We start from the raw sequence: 15220 nt of genomic DNA, 5'->3' as shown, positions 1-15220 counted from the left end.
AAACTATACAGGCTACTGCAGTGAGAAAGTTCTGCCTTTTTCCACAGCTATGTCTGCCTGCCCAAAACAGGATGCTTAAATGGGTGTTAACCTTTTATAACCTCCTTCACCAAGTAACTTCCTAAAGCAAAAATAAGTATGTGTGTTGCCTAAAAAGTTAATATACCTTAATATATTTGCTTACAGCCTGGAAGTAACAAATGATTATGACTTATGAAAAAGAAAAATTTAAAAAGCAAAATATTAAAAAGCAAAATATTCTGCTACATTCCAGGGCTGAAATGTTTAAATGTACACCGAGCTACTAGTTACATGTTTTTCCACATTCTTAGAAACCTAACAATTAAATCTCAAAGGAAAATGGAATTTCCCATGAAATTTCTCTAATAAAAAAATCTTTGCAAGCACAATATTTTTGTAGGTGGGAAATTCCCTCTTTTCATTAAAGTTCTCTCCTAAGCATCACATAAAGTGAAACTGAAAGTGGAAACACCACTGATTATTATCAAACTAAAGCAGTTCCCATAAAGAATATGGACTTTGATTCAAACACATTTGTTGGGGAATATGTCTCTGTAACTTACAACTGTGGCTTCCATCAGTTTACCTAACCTCTATGAACCTGGCTTTTATTAAATTAACACACATGCTTCTGTCCTCTGTTACAGGGGAATACCCTGGGACTTCTCTTTCAAAACCAAATGTTCTGGTGTCTAGCCCTCTTGGAACACTCAAAGCATTTTGAGGGTTGAGACCACCAATATTTATGTCCACAAAATGTCACTTAAGTTTACTTATTGGCAAAGGGTAGGTGGGTTTGTCATCAGACAGGGATCCAAGGAGGTCCCTTTAAGAAGGCAGTCGGACCTCAAGTTTGCCTACACAGGTTCTTGACTTCTCCCACTAAAAAGAATTTCAAGCCACATTGAAAGCAAGAAGTTATCAAAGGAGCAAAATAAAGGTATACCCAAAGGCAGGGTGTGGAAGCCCCTTACCCCTCAGAGAAAATGAGTGACACCCTCAAAGCTGAGCTCTCTAATTCCATATATGATTTTCCTGTGAAGAAATGTGCAGATTCCCAGGCAAGCTTTTGTGAAAATCAAATTTCACATCAATCATTTGATCTTTGGGGTTTAGAATTTTGGGGGGTTGGTTAAGCAGTCTAGCCATAAATCAGCCACAGGCACTTTGAATTTGGTGACATTCACACTGATTATGTTTTTGTTCTGGTTGATCTGGTAGACGCATACACTGGAGATTTTGCTCTTATAACAAAAGAGGCAAGTGTAGCTGGTCATGCTCACAGATCTGGATCTCCATCTAATAAGGGAGAATAAAGATCTGGAATACTAAAAAGGCTTGGTTTTCATTTGCATGTCTTTTAAAAATGTTTGAATGTTTTACTATGCCTATTGGGTACATATATTTCTTTTTAAATAAAAATCATAGTACATGAATAGAAGAAAATGTTTCTTGGATATATATATAGGCAAATGAACATATAATAATGAGTACAGGACACTGAACATTGTTCGGCTTCCTTTCTTCTTTGGGCATGGATGCAAAGTGATGATTTTAAGATGAATTATTTATTCATCATCCACATAATAAACCATATGTCTAATTTTGTAGACCAAAATATAATTTCATTTGAATGAAATTTTTTTTTCTTTTATTATGAAGAAAAGATTAAGGAGTGTTAATCCCATCAGTTCTATTTTAAATCCAGGACTTTCCAGTTTGAGGAGAGATGAGAAGGGCACAGGACCATAAACTCCCATGGGATGAATACCAAATTTCCTGGCTTTTATATTGTGTCTTAATTACATAAGGTGCAATCACGAGGGGAACTGGGTGATGGTACATGGTGCCTCTCTGTATTATTATTATTTTTTATTTTTTAGTTATACATGAACACAATATCTTTATTTATTTTTATGTGATGCTGAGGATCAAACCCAGTGCCTCACATGTACAAGGCAAGTGCTCTGCCTCTGAGTCACAACCCTAGCCCTGTGCATTATTTTTGAACTTCTGTGAATTTATAAAAGCTTGTAAACATTGTCCCTGAGTGTACTCATTTCCTAGATGTTGGCAGGGTTGGTTACTTCTGACAACTGGGAGAGAGAATCTGTTCCACTTCTCACTCCCAGCTTCAGTTTTCCTCAGCTTGGTGGCTTCAGTCATCCCTTGACTTAGAGATGACACTCTCACTATATCTTTGCAGTGTCTTCCCTCTATGCATTCTTGTCACTGAGATCAAATTTCTCCTTCTGATAAGGACCAGGTCATCTAGGATTAAGGCCTTCTACAATGACTTTAACTTGATCATTGCAACGACCCTATTTCAAAATATGGTTAGTCACAGGAACTGGAGGTTAGGACTTCCATTTTAGGGAGGATACACAATTCAGTTCATAGTACTTGGTCTCCCAGTGGCTCAGGAGGCTAAGGAAGGAAGATCATGAGTTCAAAGCCAGCCTCAACAACTTAGGGAAACTCTATAAAAGCTTAGTGAGACCCTGTCTCAAAATAAAAAATGAAAAGGGCTGGGGATGTGGCTCAGTGGTTAAGCACTGGGGTTCAATTACCAGTACCAAAATAGTAATAATAATAGAAAAAACTAAAATGTAACTAATATAGTATTAGTAAATACTATGATTTTAATGTAATCTTTACTAAGAATTCTAAAATGAGAAGTGTTTAGTTTTTTTCCAATTGACATGTGAAACATTTTGTTTAATGCAGCTTAATTATCTTAGAAAAAACATTTTAAACAACACTATGTCAATTTTAGGATTGAATATGAAATGGCTAAATGTGAAACATAATTGTACTCTAACTGCAAAAATGGGTATTCTTTTACTCATAAGAAACTCCACATCATTAGATATAGCAGGTTTGATTTTTAGTTTGGGGGGTGCAGAAAGATACCAAATGTACTCCAAAGCATTAGTTTTCTCATGTAGAACATTTATTATCATACAATTATACAACTTGCTGGCATTTTTGTGTTTTTAAAATTTCAAGGTACTTTTAGATTGAAAAACAGAACATTTATGAATATGAAATGTTGGGAATTCTTGGATTTGTGTGCTTTTAAGTGGCTTTTCAATTTTTTTTGTTCTTGTTTCTAATTGAAGAGATGAGATATTTAATATTGCTACTTCTTAAAATTACACAAACAGGTATAAATTTTTAAAAAGTGAATGGAACACAAATTTTGATGTAATTTTATCAATTTATTTAGCACAGGGGACTGAACCCAGGGGCACTTAACCACTGAGCCACATTCCCAGTCCTTTTTATTTTTTATGAGACAGGATTTCCCTAAGTTGCTTAGGGATTGGCCAAGTTGCTGACGCTGGCTTTGGACTTGGAAATCCTCCTGCCTCAGTCGCCCCAGTCACTAGGATTACAGGCCTGTGCCACTGGCCCAGTTTGATATAATTTCATATAATTTCAAACAAATGAATTCAACATATAGAAATGATGCTTGGTTTTAAGAATAATTTGCATAACTATTCTATTTTTGTTTCTTATTTATCAATGTATTAGTATTCCTTAAGCTTTCTGTCTTTAACCAATTAATTATGGAAACTAAACAATATATAATATATATTCACACACACATATATTCCCAGGTAGAAATTTTTTCCATTTATATAAAACATGTATTCTTAGTTGGAAATATATAGTTTAATTCATTTCCATATATAACCAAGAACACATATTTTTAACATATTGTATACAGGTAAAAACTATGATGCTTTAAAGTATAGGGGAGGGGCTCATGATCTAGCTCAGGACAAGAGTGTTTGCTTACCATGTGCGAGGTTCTGGGTTTAATCCTCAGTATAACAAAAATAAAAAGGAAAGAAAGAAAAGGATAGGGAGATATGCCTAGGTTATATATACTCTACCATTTATACAAGGGACTTAAGCATCTGCAAATTATAGTGTCCTACAAGCGAGGCCCCCACAAGTATGGGATGCCAAGAACTAACTGCATTTGCATCACACACCCTGTAAAGTGCATCTAATTAGAAAGGTGTTTGTTTAAATGGATTGATGGTTGCAGTCTTTTCTTTTGGCATTTAACACTGCATCTTTCCAGTCCGTAAGAAATCTTGGCAGTCTTACCTAGAGTCAGAGGGATAGATTCTCTCAAGGTTATTTTTTCAACCTCTGCATATGCTTATGTGAGTTAAGAGGTGGGAAAACACATTCCCTAGTAGAGGCGCCCGTCAGGGGAGCTAAACATCTGAACGTGTTCCACCAAGGTGGAGTTCTCCTCCAACCCTCACTCCTTAAGTGGCAGGAAGTGAGGAAGGCTGGAGTCCAGGTAAGTACGCGAATTGAGGCCTTCATTCAGTGTGGAGAACCTAGAAGTCACCAAACTTGCCCCAAACGCTTCCTCTGCAGGCAGAGGGTCAGGGGTGGGGACCCCACTCCCCACCCGCCGTCCTGGGATTCCAGGGCTACAGGAAGGCATGCAGCCCCGAGGAAAATCCTCCCACGTGTGGAGGCCAGCTGACTAGCCTGACACCGGTCAGCAGGCCTCTGAGAGGGACTTTCCCGAAAGGAAAACTCTTCCAAACCTGGGGGTGGAGGAGAGCAAGCAAAAGGCGCGCCCGGAACTCCCTCTCCCAGCCTCCCCCGGAAAACCAGCCGAACCCCTCGAAGTCGCGCGGACCGTGGGGGCGGCGAAGGATCCCGGGCTCAGGTTCGGCGAGACCCGCCCCGAGAGCCGGGAGTGGGCGGCGCCTAGCCCGCCCCGCCCAGTGGCCAGCTGACCACGCCTGGGAAGTTTGGAGCGGGAGGAGCGCCGCTGGCCGGCCAGGCTGCGCGCCGGGGAGGGCCGGGTCCGCGAGAGCAAGCTCCTCCTTGGCGCGACGCGGCGCTGCGTAGTTGACCAGGAATCCCCCCGCGAGGGTCCGCGGGAGTCTGATCGGAAAGCGGTGGGAGCCAGTGGCATGGGCGGCCGGGCGACCTAGCGTCCCACACAGGAAGGAGCTCGCGGCCACTCGGGCAGGCCGGGATCTCGGCGTCCGGAGCCGAGGAGCAGCGGGCGCACCGGAATCCGCCGGCCGCCACCATGAACGGAGACGCCATCTGCAGCGCCCTGCCCACCATTCCCTACCGCAAGCTCGCCGACCTGTGCTACCTGAGCCGCGGCGCCTCTGGCACCGTGTCGTCCGCCCGCCACGCAGACTGGCGCGTTCAGGTGGCTGTGAAGCACCTGCACATCCACACCCCGCTGCTCGACAGGTAGGGCGCCAGCGCGGATTCCAGGTGGATCCCAGAGCGCTGCTGCACACCCCCACCCACACACCCAGGCGAGCGGGTTTCAGAATCCCAACTGCAGAGACCCTTGGGTTTGGCCCCACCCCTCGTCACTTCTAGGTAGACCCCCAAGCCTTTCGCCGTGGAAGGTGGGGAGAAACGGCACTGCTGGAGATGAGTCAGTCGCTTTCCTGCACTCTTCTCTCCGCCGTCCTTTCTCTCCTTCCCTCTACTCTCCAAGTCGTCTTTTCTCCCTACTCCAAAAATCAGCAATGACAGCCCAACTCGAAAAGCTGTTTATTGAAGCTTATGTGTTTGTGTGTTGGGTGTTGGCTTTGTTTGCTTTGGGTTTTATATTTTTTAATGGGACTCTTAAGATTGCACAGTTCACTCTGGAGCTAGACACAAGAGCTATTGAGTTGTTGGAATGTGACCCTCTGAATGGAGATAGGCAAGAAATGTGAAAGACACACCTGATTTTTTTTAACTTTACTTTTATTTTATTTATGTCTTAATTTGTTATTATATAAAGCAGAATATATGATATATATTTCATATCTCTGGATGTACACAGAGTCATTCATGTCTTCATACTTGTACTTAGGGTAATGATATCCACCTCCTTCCACCGTCTTTCCAACCCCGTGCCCACTCACTTCCCATCCATCTCCTTTGCCCTATCTAGAGTTCATCTAATCCTCCCAACACACCGGATTTTGAACTCAATAATAATAATATCTTAATAGTTTTACATTGATTACATACTGAAATGGAATCTTTGGGGGGGGTGGGTAAATGTAAGATGTTAAAAACTCATCACGTGCTTCTTTTTTTTTTTAATGTGGCCACTAAAAAAATCTAAAATTGTATATTTTCACTGGACAGTGCTACACTAGAGATGTTTGGGTTTGGTTTTTTGTTTTGTTTGTGGTTTATTACATGTGGTCATGAAAGTTCAAATGTCAAACTCTTTAATAGAAGTTCAGTTTCTCTTACTGTCACAGGGGAACACTGCCCACAGAGGAAATGTGTATTATTTTTGCTAACAATAAATTGAATTAGAAAAAGATCAAATGGTCAAAAATTGTAAATATCTCTCATACCCTGGAACAATTTTAGCCCAGTGTTCACATTATTTTTAATTTTTTTTTTAGTTGTAGATAGACACATTTTGTTTATTTTGTTTATTTATATTTTTTTTGGTGGTGCTGAGGATTGAACCCAGTGCCTCATAGGTGCTAGGCAAGCCTCTACCACTGAGCTACAAACACAGGCCCCAGTGTTCATATTTTAAGAAAAAACTGGCATTAGTTTCTCTTTCCATTACAATCACATACCATGGACCTGTGACTGGATGTTTCAGTCATGGTCTAGTCACTAGTACTGTGGAATTTGACTAGAACTTTACTTTCAGTTCTGGGTGAATTAACATCCTTTGCTGTGACATCCTCTTCTTTTGTGTCTATTGTGAGAATATGTCATGATAGATGAGTGCTTGGTCAAAGGCTGTTAATATCAATATCAGATAAATCTCTCAGCTTTACCCCTGCCAAATTCTAGACTTTCATCTGCCTGTGGGGGCTAGATTCCATTGTAGATTTGGAACACCTCTAAAAATAGTTTACACTTTTTTTTTGTATTATAATCCAGTTCAGCGTACTTACCCTGGATCTTTATAGTCTGTGGAGTAGATGCTGGGCAATGTGTGTATGTCGTCACCTTTAAATGGTGGTGGACATATTTTAGAACCAGCTATATACAAATGCAGCACTGCTGGACCATTACGTATTCTAAAGCCAATTGATCCTGCCATTTTGGATGCTGCTTTTCAAGATTTTAATTTTTCTAAGTTTTTCGCCATTTGAGGACAAGGAGTGAGAAGGGAGTTTTCTTCCCATACTCATTAACAGCTTTCATAGTATAAAATTTGTCACTAAATTGAGTAAGAAATTAATTCTATCCTCAAAAGAAGCCATAAGACCAGTAAAACCCTAACATTTCAATATCACATTCTTTTCTCCCACTTGTTGCTTAAGATCTTTTAGCAGTATTTATGTAGTCTGAGAATAGGGCTAAGCTTATGCAATTGACTTGTAGGGTGTCTTATTTCCTCACGTAAAAGAAATGTGAATAATACAGTCCATATATTTCTTAGACTCTGGTGTGGATAATGTTTGCATTGTTCTTTGGGATCACATGGAATAAAAATAAGTTTATGAGATGTTACATGTTATTTTAGTGATTGGTGATCATTCCTCATAACCTTTTATCCAGTGAGTGGAAATTCTGCAACATCTTTCTCCTTTTGAGGAAATACATCCTATTGGTTGTTTAAGTACCTTTTGGTAACATAACTGTTTTTTCTATTGAAATTCTGAGTTGGGTAATTTTAGTTAGCCACCTATAAAAAGCTATATTTTACATTTTTAATTTTCACATCTTGGCTTTTTAAAATGTTCCAACTCTCAAAGTCTTCCTAAAATTAGACTTCATGAACTGTCCTTGATTCTCTAATCAAGAAATGCAATTGGAAGAACATTGGCTTTAGAATACTATGATTGTATTTAAATCTGATTCCAGCCCTTCTGGTTGTAGTGGTATAATCATTAGAAAATTATTCCTTTTTTCTGATCCCCAGTGCCCTTATTTACAAAGTGTAGATAATGAAGTGAACTTTACAGGACTGATCTTAGGATGATAGCACACAAAAGGAGGAAAGAATGTATTAGATACCATTGGGACTTCCACATTATTTCCTCTCAGTAGTTCTTAGTATCCAGGAATTGTCAGGTTCATCCTGTGACTCCCTGGAAAGGTACTACCCAGTAACAGTCTTAATGGCTCATGTCCTTTAGGGAAAATACAGAACACTCTGAACTTAAGGAGTATGAGTTTAATTAAACAGATACACTTATAAAATTGGTTTTCTCACACGTAAGGTATGAGGTGGTAGAGGGACAAGAAGGAGGAGAGACACTTTTCACTTTATGTCTTCTTGCAACTCTTGAATTTTAAAACACGCAAAGTATATTACCTACTCAAAAAATAAGATTTTTATTTTTGCTTTGTTTTGGTTTCTATGGGTTCTTAAACAGGCTTTATGAGTCTGGTCAGGAATGTCTGTTGGTATTCTTTTTTCAACAACCATTCATCCAGAGCTTGGGTGTTTTATGAGCCAACTAATCATCACCACTTACCTAATAGACTTCTCCTGGAAGCATTTCTATTTCTGTTATTGTTACCAACACCCACTCGTCCAGGTTAAAAACTGATGACGTCTTCATTTCCCTTCCATTTTTCTAATCCCCCATAATCAGTCACCACAGCCCAGCTGAGGCATTCTGTTCAGCTCGTGTTTTCCTTTGCAATTCCATGGCTATCCACATAGTGTAGGTCTCCCTTTGATTCACAAGTTGACCAGTATTAAAATCTCCCAACACCTGACTTTCAAACTCTTCCTCTTTCTATTGATCCTGTATCCTGCTGCCAAGTTAACCATCCTAAACTTTTGTTTTACTGATGTCATTCTCCTGCTCAAAACCTTTAATCACAACTATCAAATAAAGAGTCACCACCTAACCTGCCTTTAGGACTCAGTGGTAACCCCAGCCTGTCTTGTTGTCCTTCACTCCTTTTATATACACTGTTGCATATCCTGATCCATTTTAAACAGTTTGCAGTTTCCCAAACATAACCTTCATTTTTACTCCTTGAAATCAGTTGACACATATCTACTGGACATCTATGTTACTATGCCCAAGGTACTCTTCACATCCAGGGGTGCACATGTGAACTAGAAAAGCATGGTCCATCCTCATCCATCTTAACTGCCCTGTCTCCAGTTTTGAAATTCTGTTCATCCTTAAGGTACAGCCAAAATCCTACTTCCCTGCAGACAGTGTGACTTCCCCAGACCAAAATTATTCTTTCCTTGGAGCTCCCATAATTTTTATTTTTTCTTTTTCTTTCTATTTATATATGTTTATATTTTCTTTTCTCCCTTTCTACTTAACTTTAAAAATTAAATACAAATATTCTACTATGTATATATATATATATATATATATATATATTTTAATTTTTGTTTGTATTTTGGTGGCTCTTATCACATTCTGCCTGACATTTTTACTTATTTTTCTTAAAAGATTTTCAGGCAGTTTGAAGGCAAAGAATACATCTTTTTATTTTTATATGCTTCATAATGCTGAGCACATTTCTTATACTAAAATACTTATTTGTTTTCTTTATGAATAAGCAAATGAACCTGGTATTCAGAGTTATACTTGGGTTGTGTTATGAGCATTTACCTGCTCTCAGTGTTCTTTTCCTATATATTAACTTCTAAGCATCATTGACCTTTATGCAGCCATTATCATCTAGTCATTTAAATCTACAACATTTAAATGTTTTAAAATTCAGAATATTTGGGAAAATGTACATTGTATGCAACCATAACATTTAATGTAATATTCTAATTGAATCTGTTTGATACAAAATAAACATAATTAGTTCAAGCACTAATCATTCTAACATAGATAGGCTTTATAAACTTCTCTAAAACACTGTATTCTCTCCCTTTCCTAGGAAACACAATAATAGTAACATGGGTATAGCACTTTGACCTGACAGTGGTTTTATTGTTTTGTTTTATTTAATATTTTTCAAATTGTGGATGGACACAATACCTTTATTTTGTTTATTTTTATGTGGTGCCTGGATCGAACCAGTGCCTCATGCGTGCTCGAGAAGTGCTCTACCACAACCCTGGCCCTGACAGTGGTTTTTTAAAAGTTATTTTGGTCTGTAAACAGACCTGTGGAATACATAGGGTGGATATTACCTGTTTTAAATGTAATGGAACTAAGGGACAGAAAATTTGCAGGGTTTATTTGAGGTCATATAATTAAGGAAAAATACAGGGTTAATTAATCTTATAGATATGATAATTGTATATTTTTTATTACCCAAAATATTTATGCTTTTTTTTCCTTAGTGAAAGAAATGATGTCTTAAGAGAAGCTGAAATTTTGCACAAAGCAAGATTTAGTTACATTCTTCCTATATTGGGAATTTGCAATGAGCCAGAATTTTTGGGAATAGTTACTGAATACATGCCAAATGGATCATTAAATGAACTCCTACATAGGGTAAGTATTATTCATTTTCATTAGTTTCCATTTCTGTTATTCAAACTACATTATATTTTGGCTTTACATTCATTTTGATTATTTGGGTATCTCAGTGAATCAAAGTAAGAATACTGAAAAACAGTGGCAGTGATAAAGTTCCACTTTTGTGGCTTCATGGTATTAAGATATACTGTAGAGTCAAGCCTTGTATTCCATGAGATCTTGATAATTTTGTTTAGGTTACTGTTTCTGATGTTTATAATGAATTCCAATATTTCCATATGCGAGTGCACACAAGTAGGAAAGAGAAGAGAGAAGCTCTGCATATACTATAATCCACAGTTAAGCCATCCTTTCATATTAATGACATTTAGAGTTAGTACTAAGTGTTCTAATACCATATACCTACCATAAAGTTCTGAATTAACAGGCCAAATTAATTATTTGAGTACCAGATACTCTTAAGTTTGCCAATAAGAGACAGCAGTTGGAGGCATTTATATTTTTTCTCAAGATTTCAGTTCTTCTGGCTTTCATTTCTGTCAGTAAGCCAGTTTGGGGAGCCCTCATTCTCAAAATTCAATTATTATTTTTTGCTTGAACTTACCTTATAATTATCTCCCATCTGCATTTTCTCTTGAGAAATCTTGTAAACCACTTGGTCCATTTTGTGAGAGTTGGTCTAGTTAAAACTGCATAATTTATAAAATCTGGTTAGATAAATCTAATTACAATGTATTACTTAATTAGATAAATCTAATTACAATATATCACATGTTCTGTCAGCCACCAAGGGAAAGTGGACAGCATCATCAGCCACTCATGGAGTAGCCTCCTCTTTTTTCAGAATACATCCCATTCTGCTCATGACTTGTGACATCTGAAACAAGTCAAGTAACTGTTGTCAGTCTGTGTAACCACCTCAGGAAACAAAATATAAATATTAAAAAAGCAAAAAATTGTTTTCCTTGAGAAATGAATATAAGTAGAAATTCTAATGGTTTCTTCGTGCACTCCCTAGAGATACTCTGGAACCCAAATTTGGAGGCCCCTGGAAATTCTGGGTATTGCTAATTCCTGGCCGGGAGTATAAATTTATAATGAGTGCCCTCCACCTGTGTCCATGCCCAAAAGCCTTCATACAGCAAACACTATGTGGTTGGGAGGCCTGGTTATTCCTTTAAACTGCAGAATTTTTAGAAAAATTTCCCTTTTTAACAGATTAAAAGTCATTTACTCCAGGGAATAGGGCCATGTATATCCCAGAGAAAGTAGTGTTCCATGCATGTGTTTTAGATGACTTTTAGTTTTCTAAATTGTAACTAATGATCACAAAAGGTCTGAAGAAAGAATTCTCAAGAACAGTTTTGAACTTTCAGTAGCAGCAGATTTTTTCATAGCACTTGGAAAAAGTGTACCAAGCAGTGTATGCCTGATGATTCATTGTCAATCTTCCCAAATTATTTGATTTTTCTGAATATGTTCATTTTCCTGGGAAACTTTTGACAGATATGTTCAGAAAATACTTATTTTAAGGAAGCTCATATAGATATCGCAGTTATAAATACCAGGAATTTAAAACATAATATTCCAAATGTGTCTTTACATAGGTTTAGAAACAAAAATGATCTTTGTCTCTTTCACAAAAAGAAAACCCTCAAAGATTAATTTTTCAAGAGGGAATATAAATTATGATATAAAGTATGAGATATTAATGGTTAATATGCAAAAAATATAACATGGTCATAATTTTAATTGATGCAAAGATTATTATGATGAAGTGTGGTTTTATACTAGTAGAAAATTAAAATGTAAATTTTGAATGAATTGGTATATATCAGAAACAAATCAAGTATAATTTTCTGTGTGTGTGCTGGCCAATGCACAAGTTACTAAATCAGAATGGGATAGTGGATATAAGTGCAGGAATATGAATCTGGCTATAAGTGGCAGAAAATAATTGAGAGCCATGTTACTTGAAAAAAAAAAAAAGAACCAATACCATGTGACTGCATATAAATTAAGGTAATATTAATGCTATAAGATTATCATTATTTTCTCTAAAAAGTAAGGAAAGTAAGAACATTAAACAATATCAAATTGATGCTATCATATGAAAATGAGCATATGTCTTGACCTTAGTTCACAGTATTTTTTTCTCGTGGATTTAATTTCCTAAGTGTGAAATGGAGAGAAATTTGGATGCTAATTTTCTTTTTTTTTCCTTTTCATTTATATATAAAGAAAATTGAATATCCTGATGTTCCTTGGCCATTAAGATTCCGCATCCTGCATGAAATCGCACTTGGTGTAAATTACCTGCATAATATGAATCCTCCTCTACTTCATCATGACTTGAAGACTCAGAATATCTTGTTAGACAGTGAATTTCATGTTAAGGTAATTATTTTTTTTTTAAGTTTATCTGTTTTAAAAGTCTTTTTAGTTATTTCTTCCACCTAGCCAATTTAATACCTTTTCCATATCCCTAGTTCCTATGTTGAGTTCCCCTTCTTCCTACTGTAGTGACTTATTTATCCCTCAACTTCAGAAATAAGTAGAATTATGGCACAAAATGCTTTCATCATGTTTCTTAAGTGAAATTGTTAAGAATACCTTTTTATTTTTTTACTTTGTATCGTGAAATTATAGATTCATGGTAAGTTACAAAGAGATCCCATGTACCTTTCACCCAGTTTCCATGTTACATAACACATAACAGTATACACCTTCAAGACCCAAGAATTTGACAGGAATTGATACAATGTGTGTATGTCTTTATGTGACATTATCATGTGTATAATTGCATAACCATCACAGATCAGGGTGTGTAGCACTTATCCATCACCACAAAGGTATTTGTCAAGCTACCGTTTTATAATTATACCCACTTCATCCCACTCACCATCACATATTCCTGATAATCCCTAATCTATCTTCCATCTATAATTCCTTAATTTTGAAAATACTGTAAAAATGAAATTATAAAGTATCTATACCTTGAGATTGGTTTTGTTCACTGAACATAATAGCCTTGTATTATTCAAACTGTTCTTTGTATCAGCAGTTGATTGTTATTAATTAATGGTATACTATGGTGTGGATGTACTGCAGGTATTTAGACATTCAGTGAGGGACTATCGGGTTTTTACCATATTTTTGGCAGTTAAAAAGCTGCTATGGATAGTCCTCTACAGGTTTACGACTAAATAGGTCTTCATTCCTCAAGGGTAAATGCTTAAGAGTGCAGCTTCTCAGTCATATGGTAAGGGTGCGTGTATTTTAAGAAACTATCAAACTATTTTCCAGAGTGGCTGTACCATTTTACCTTCCACCAACAATGTGTGAGAGACCCAGCTTTTCTACATCCTCACCAGCGCTTGGTATTATCACTGTTTTTTATTTAGCTATTCATATGTCTATATTAATTTGTATTTTCCTAATAGCTAATGATGTTGAACACTTTTTCTTTTGCTTACTTACCACCTCTTTAGCCTCTTTAGTATAATGTCTTTTCATGTCATAAGCCCATTTCCTAATTGGAGTTTTTGCTTTTATTGTTCAGTGTTGAGAATTCTGTATAGATTTAGATTTAGATACGAGTCCTTGCAGTTTTCAAAAATTTCCTCCTAATCCATGGTTTGTCTTTTCGTCCTTTCAATAGAGCCTTTCACAGTAGAACTTTTAATCCAGTTTATCACTTTTATCCTGTATGTATCATGCTTTTGCATCAGATCTAAAGCACTCTTCACCAAGCTCTAGGTACTGGTGTTCTCCTTCTAGATATCATCTAAAGATTTTGTAGTTTTATGTTTACGTCAAAATCTATGATCTGTTTTGATTTTATTTTTGTATGAAGTGTAAGGCTTAGGTACTAATAGCACTCATGTAGTGACTTTAGTTACCCTACATCTAACTAATAACAGCAAATAAAAAGTAGTTGCCAACACTGAATGCAATAAAATTTATTTTTACATATTATTTTTCTATACTTTTTCAATAACATAATCAGAAGATTAGCATAAGCATCAAAAATGTTCAAACAAATTAATAATAGAGAAGTTGATGCAATAGAAAACTAACACAAGGCCAGGAGTGGTGGTGCATATCTGTAATCCCAATGACTATATTGACTAAGGCAGAAAGATCACAAGTTCAAGGCCAGCATGGGTAACTTAGACCTTGTCTCAAAGTGCAAAAAAAAAAAAAAAAAAAAAAAAAGGATGTAGCTTAGCCATAAAGCAATCCCCAGTACCAGGAAAAAAGAAAAGAAATGTAACATAAAATGATGAGAAAAATTAAGTGAACAAAGCATTCTTTATTTAAGACACTTCCTTTCTCTGGAATGAAGTGGTAGGGGAAGTGAGAAAGAAAAGAAAGCTTCTACACAGCATTCAGTTCTCTGAATCCATGTGTAGCAGACCTTGTTTCCCAAGACAACTATGCTATGAAGGAGACTTAACATCCTTACTTAAGTGACTGATATTTTCTTATATTATCAGTCAAAGATCAAAATCTCTTCCCTGTTACCTTCACCCATCTGTCCTACTTTACCTCTTTGTTCAAACTGAATAAACCCAATCTACTTACACATATCAGCCCTTCCAGTATTTGAATATAGCTATGATTCTTCCACTCCTCACATGCCCATAGATTTTGTCCTTCTTCCTGCTAAATATCCTTAGTTCCTCCTGAAAATTTCCTTATTACATAGGTTTTAATCCCTGGTGCTATTTAGATGCATCTGTTTGTTTGAGTCTCCCTTAAATTTTGGTCCTGAAGCTGAACTTTTGTGAAATTTTGTA

General features: G+C 36.9%; 1 protein-coding gene across 1 annotated transcript in view; it reads left to right on the top strand.

The window, feature by feature from the left end:
- The first annotated feature begins 4784 nt into the window (after positions 1-4784).
- Positions 4785-15220, top strand: part of Ripk2 (receptor interacting serine/threonine kinase 2) — a 48494-nt gene continuing 38058 nt past the window's right edge. The window contains exons 1-3 of the mRNA XM_005328636.5: positions 4785-5271; positions 10280-10433; positions 12660-12815. Of these exons, the coding sequence (XP_005328693.1) occupies positions 5099-5271; positions 10280-10433; positions 12660-12815 (483 nt within the window). The 5' untranslated portion in view covers positions 4785-5098. The remainder of the gene's footprint in view (positions 5272-10279; positions 10434-12659; positions 12816-15220) is intronic.

The sequence above is a fragment of the Ictidomys tridecemlineatus genome, chromosome 7 (assembly GCF_052094955.1).
Source record: "Ictidomys tridecemlineatus isolate mIctTri1 chromosome 7, mIctTri1.hap1, whole genome shotgun sequence".
NCBI classification, from domain to species: domain Eukaryota; kingdom Metazoa; phylum Chordata; class Mammalia; order Rodentia; family Sciuridae; genus Ictidomys; species Ictidomys tridecemlineatus.
This window is presented reverse-complemented; position numbering and strand designations above follow the sequence as displayed.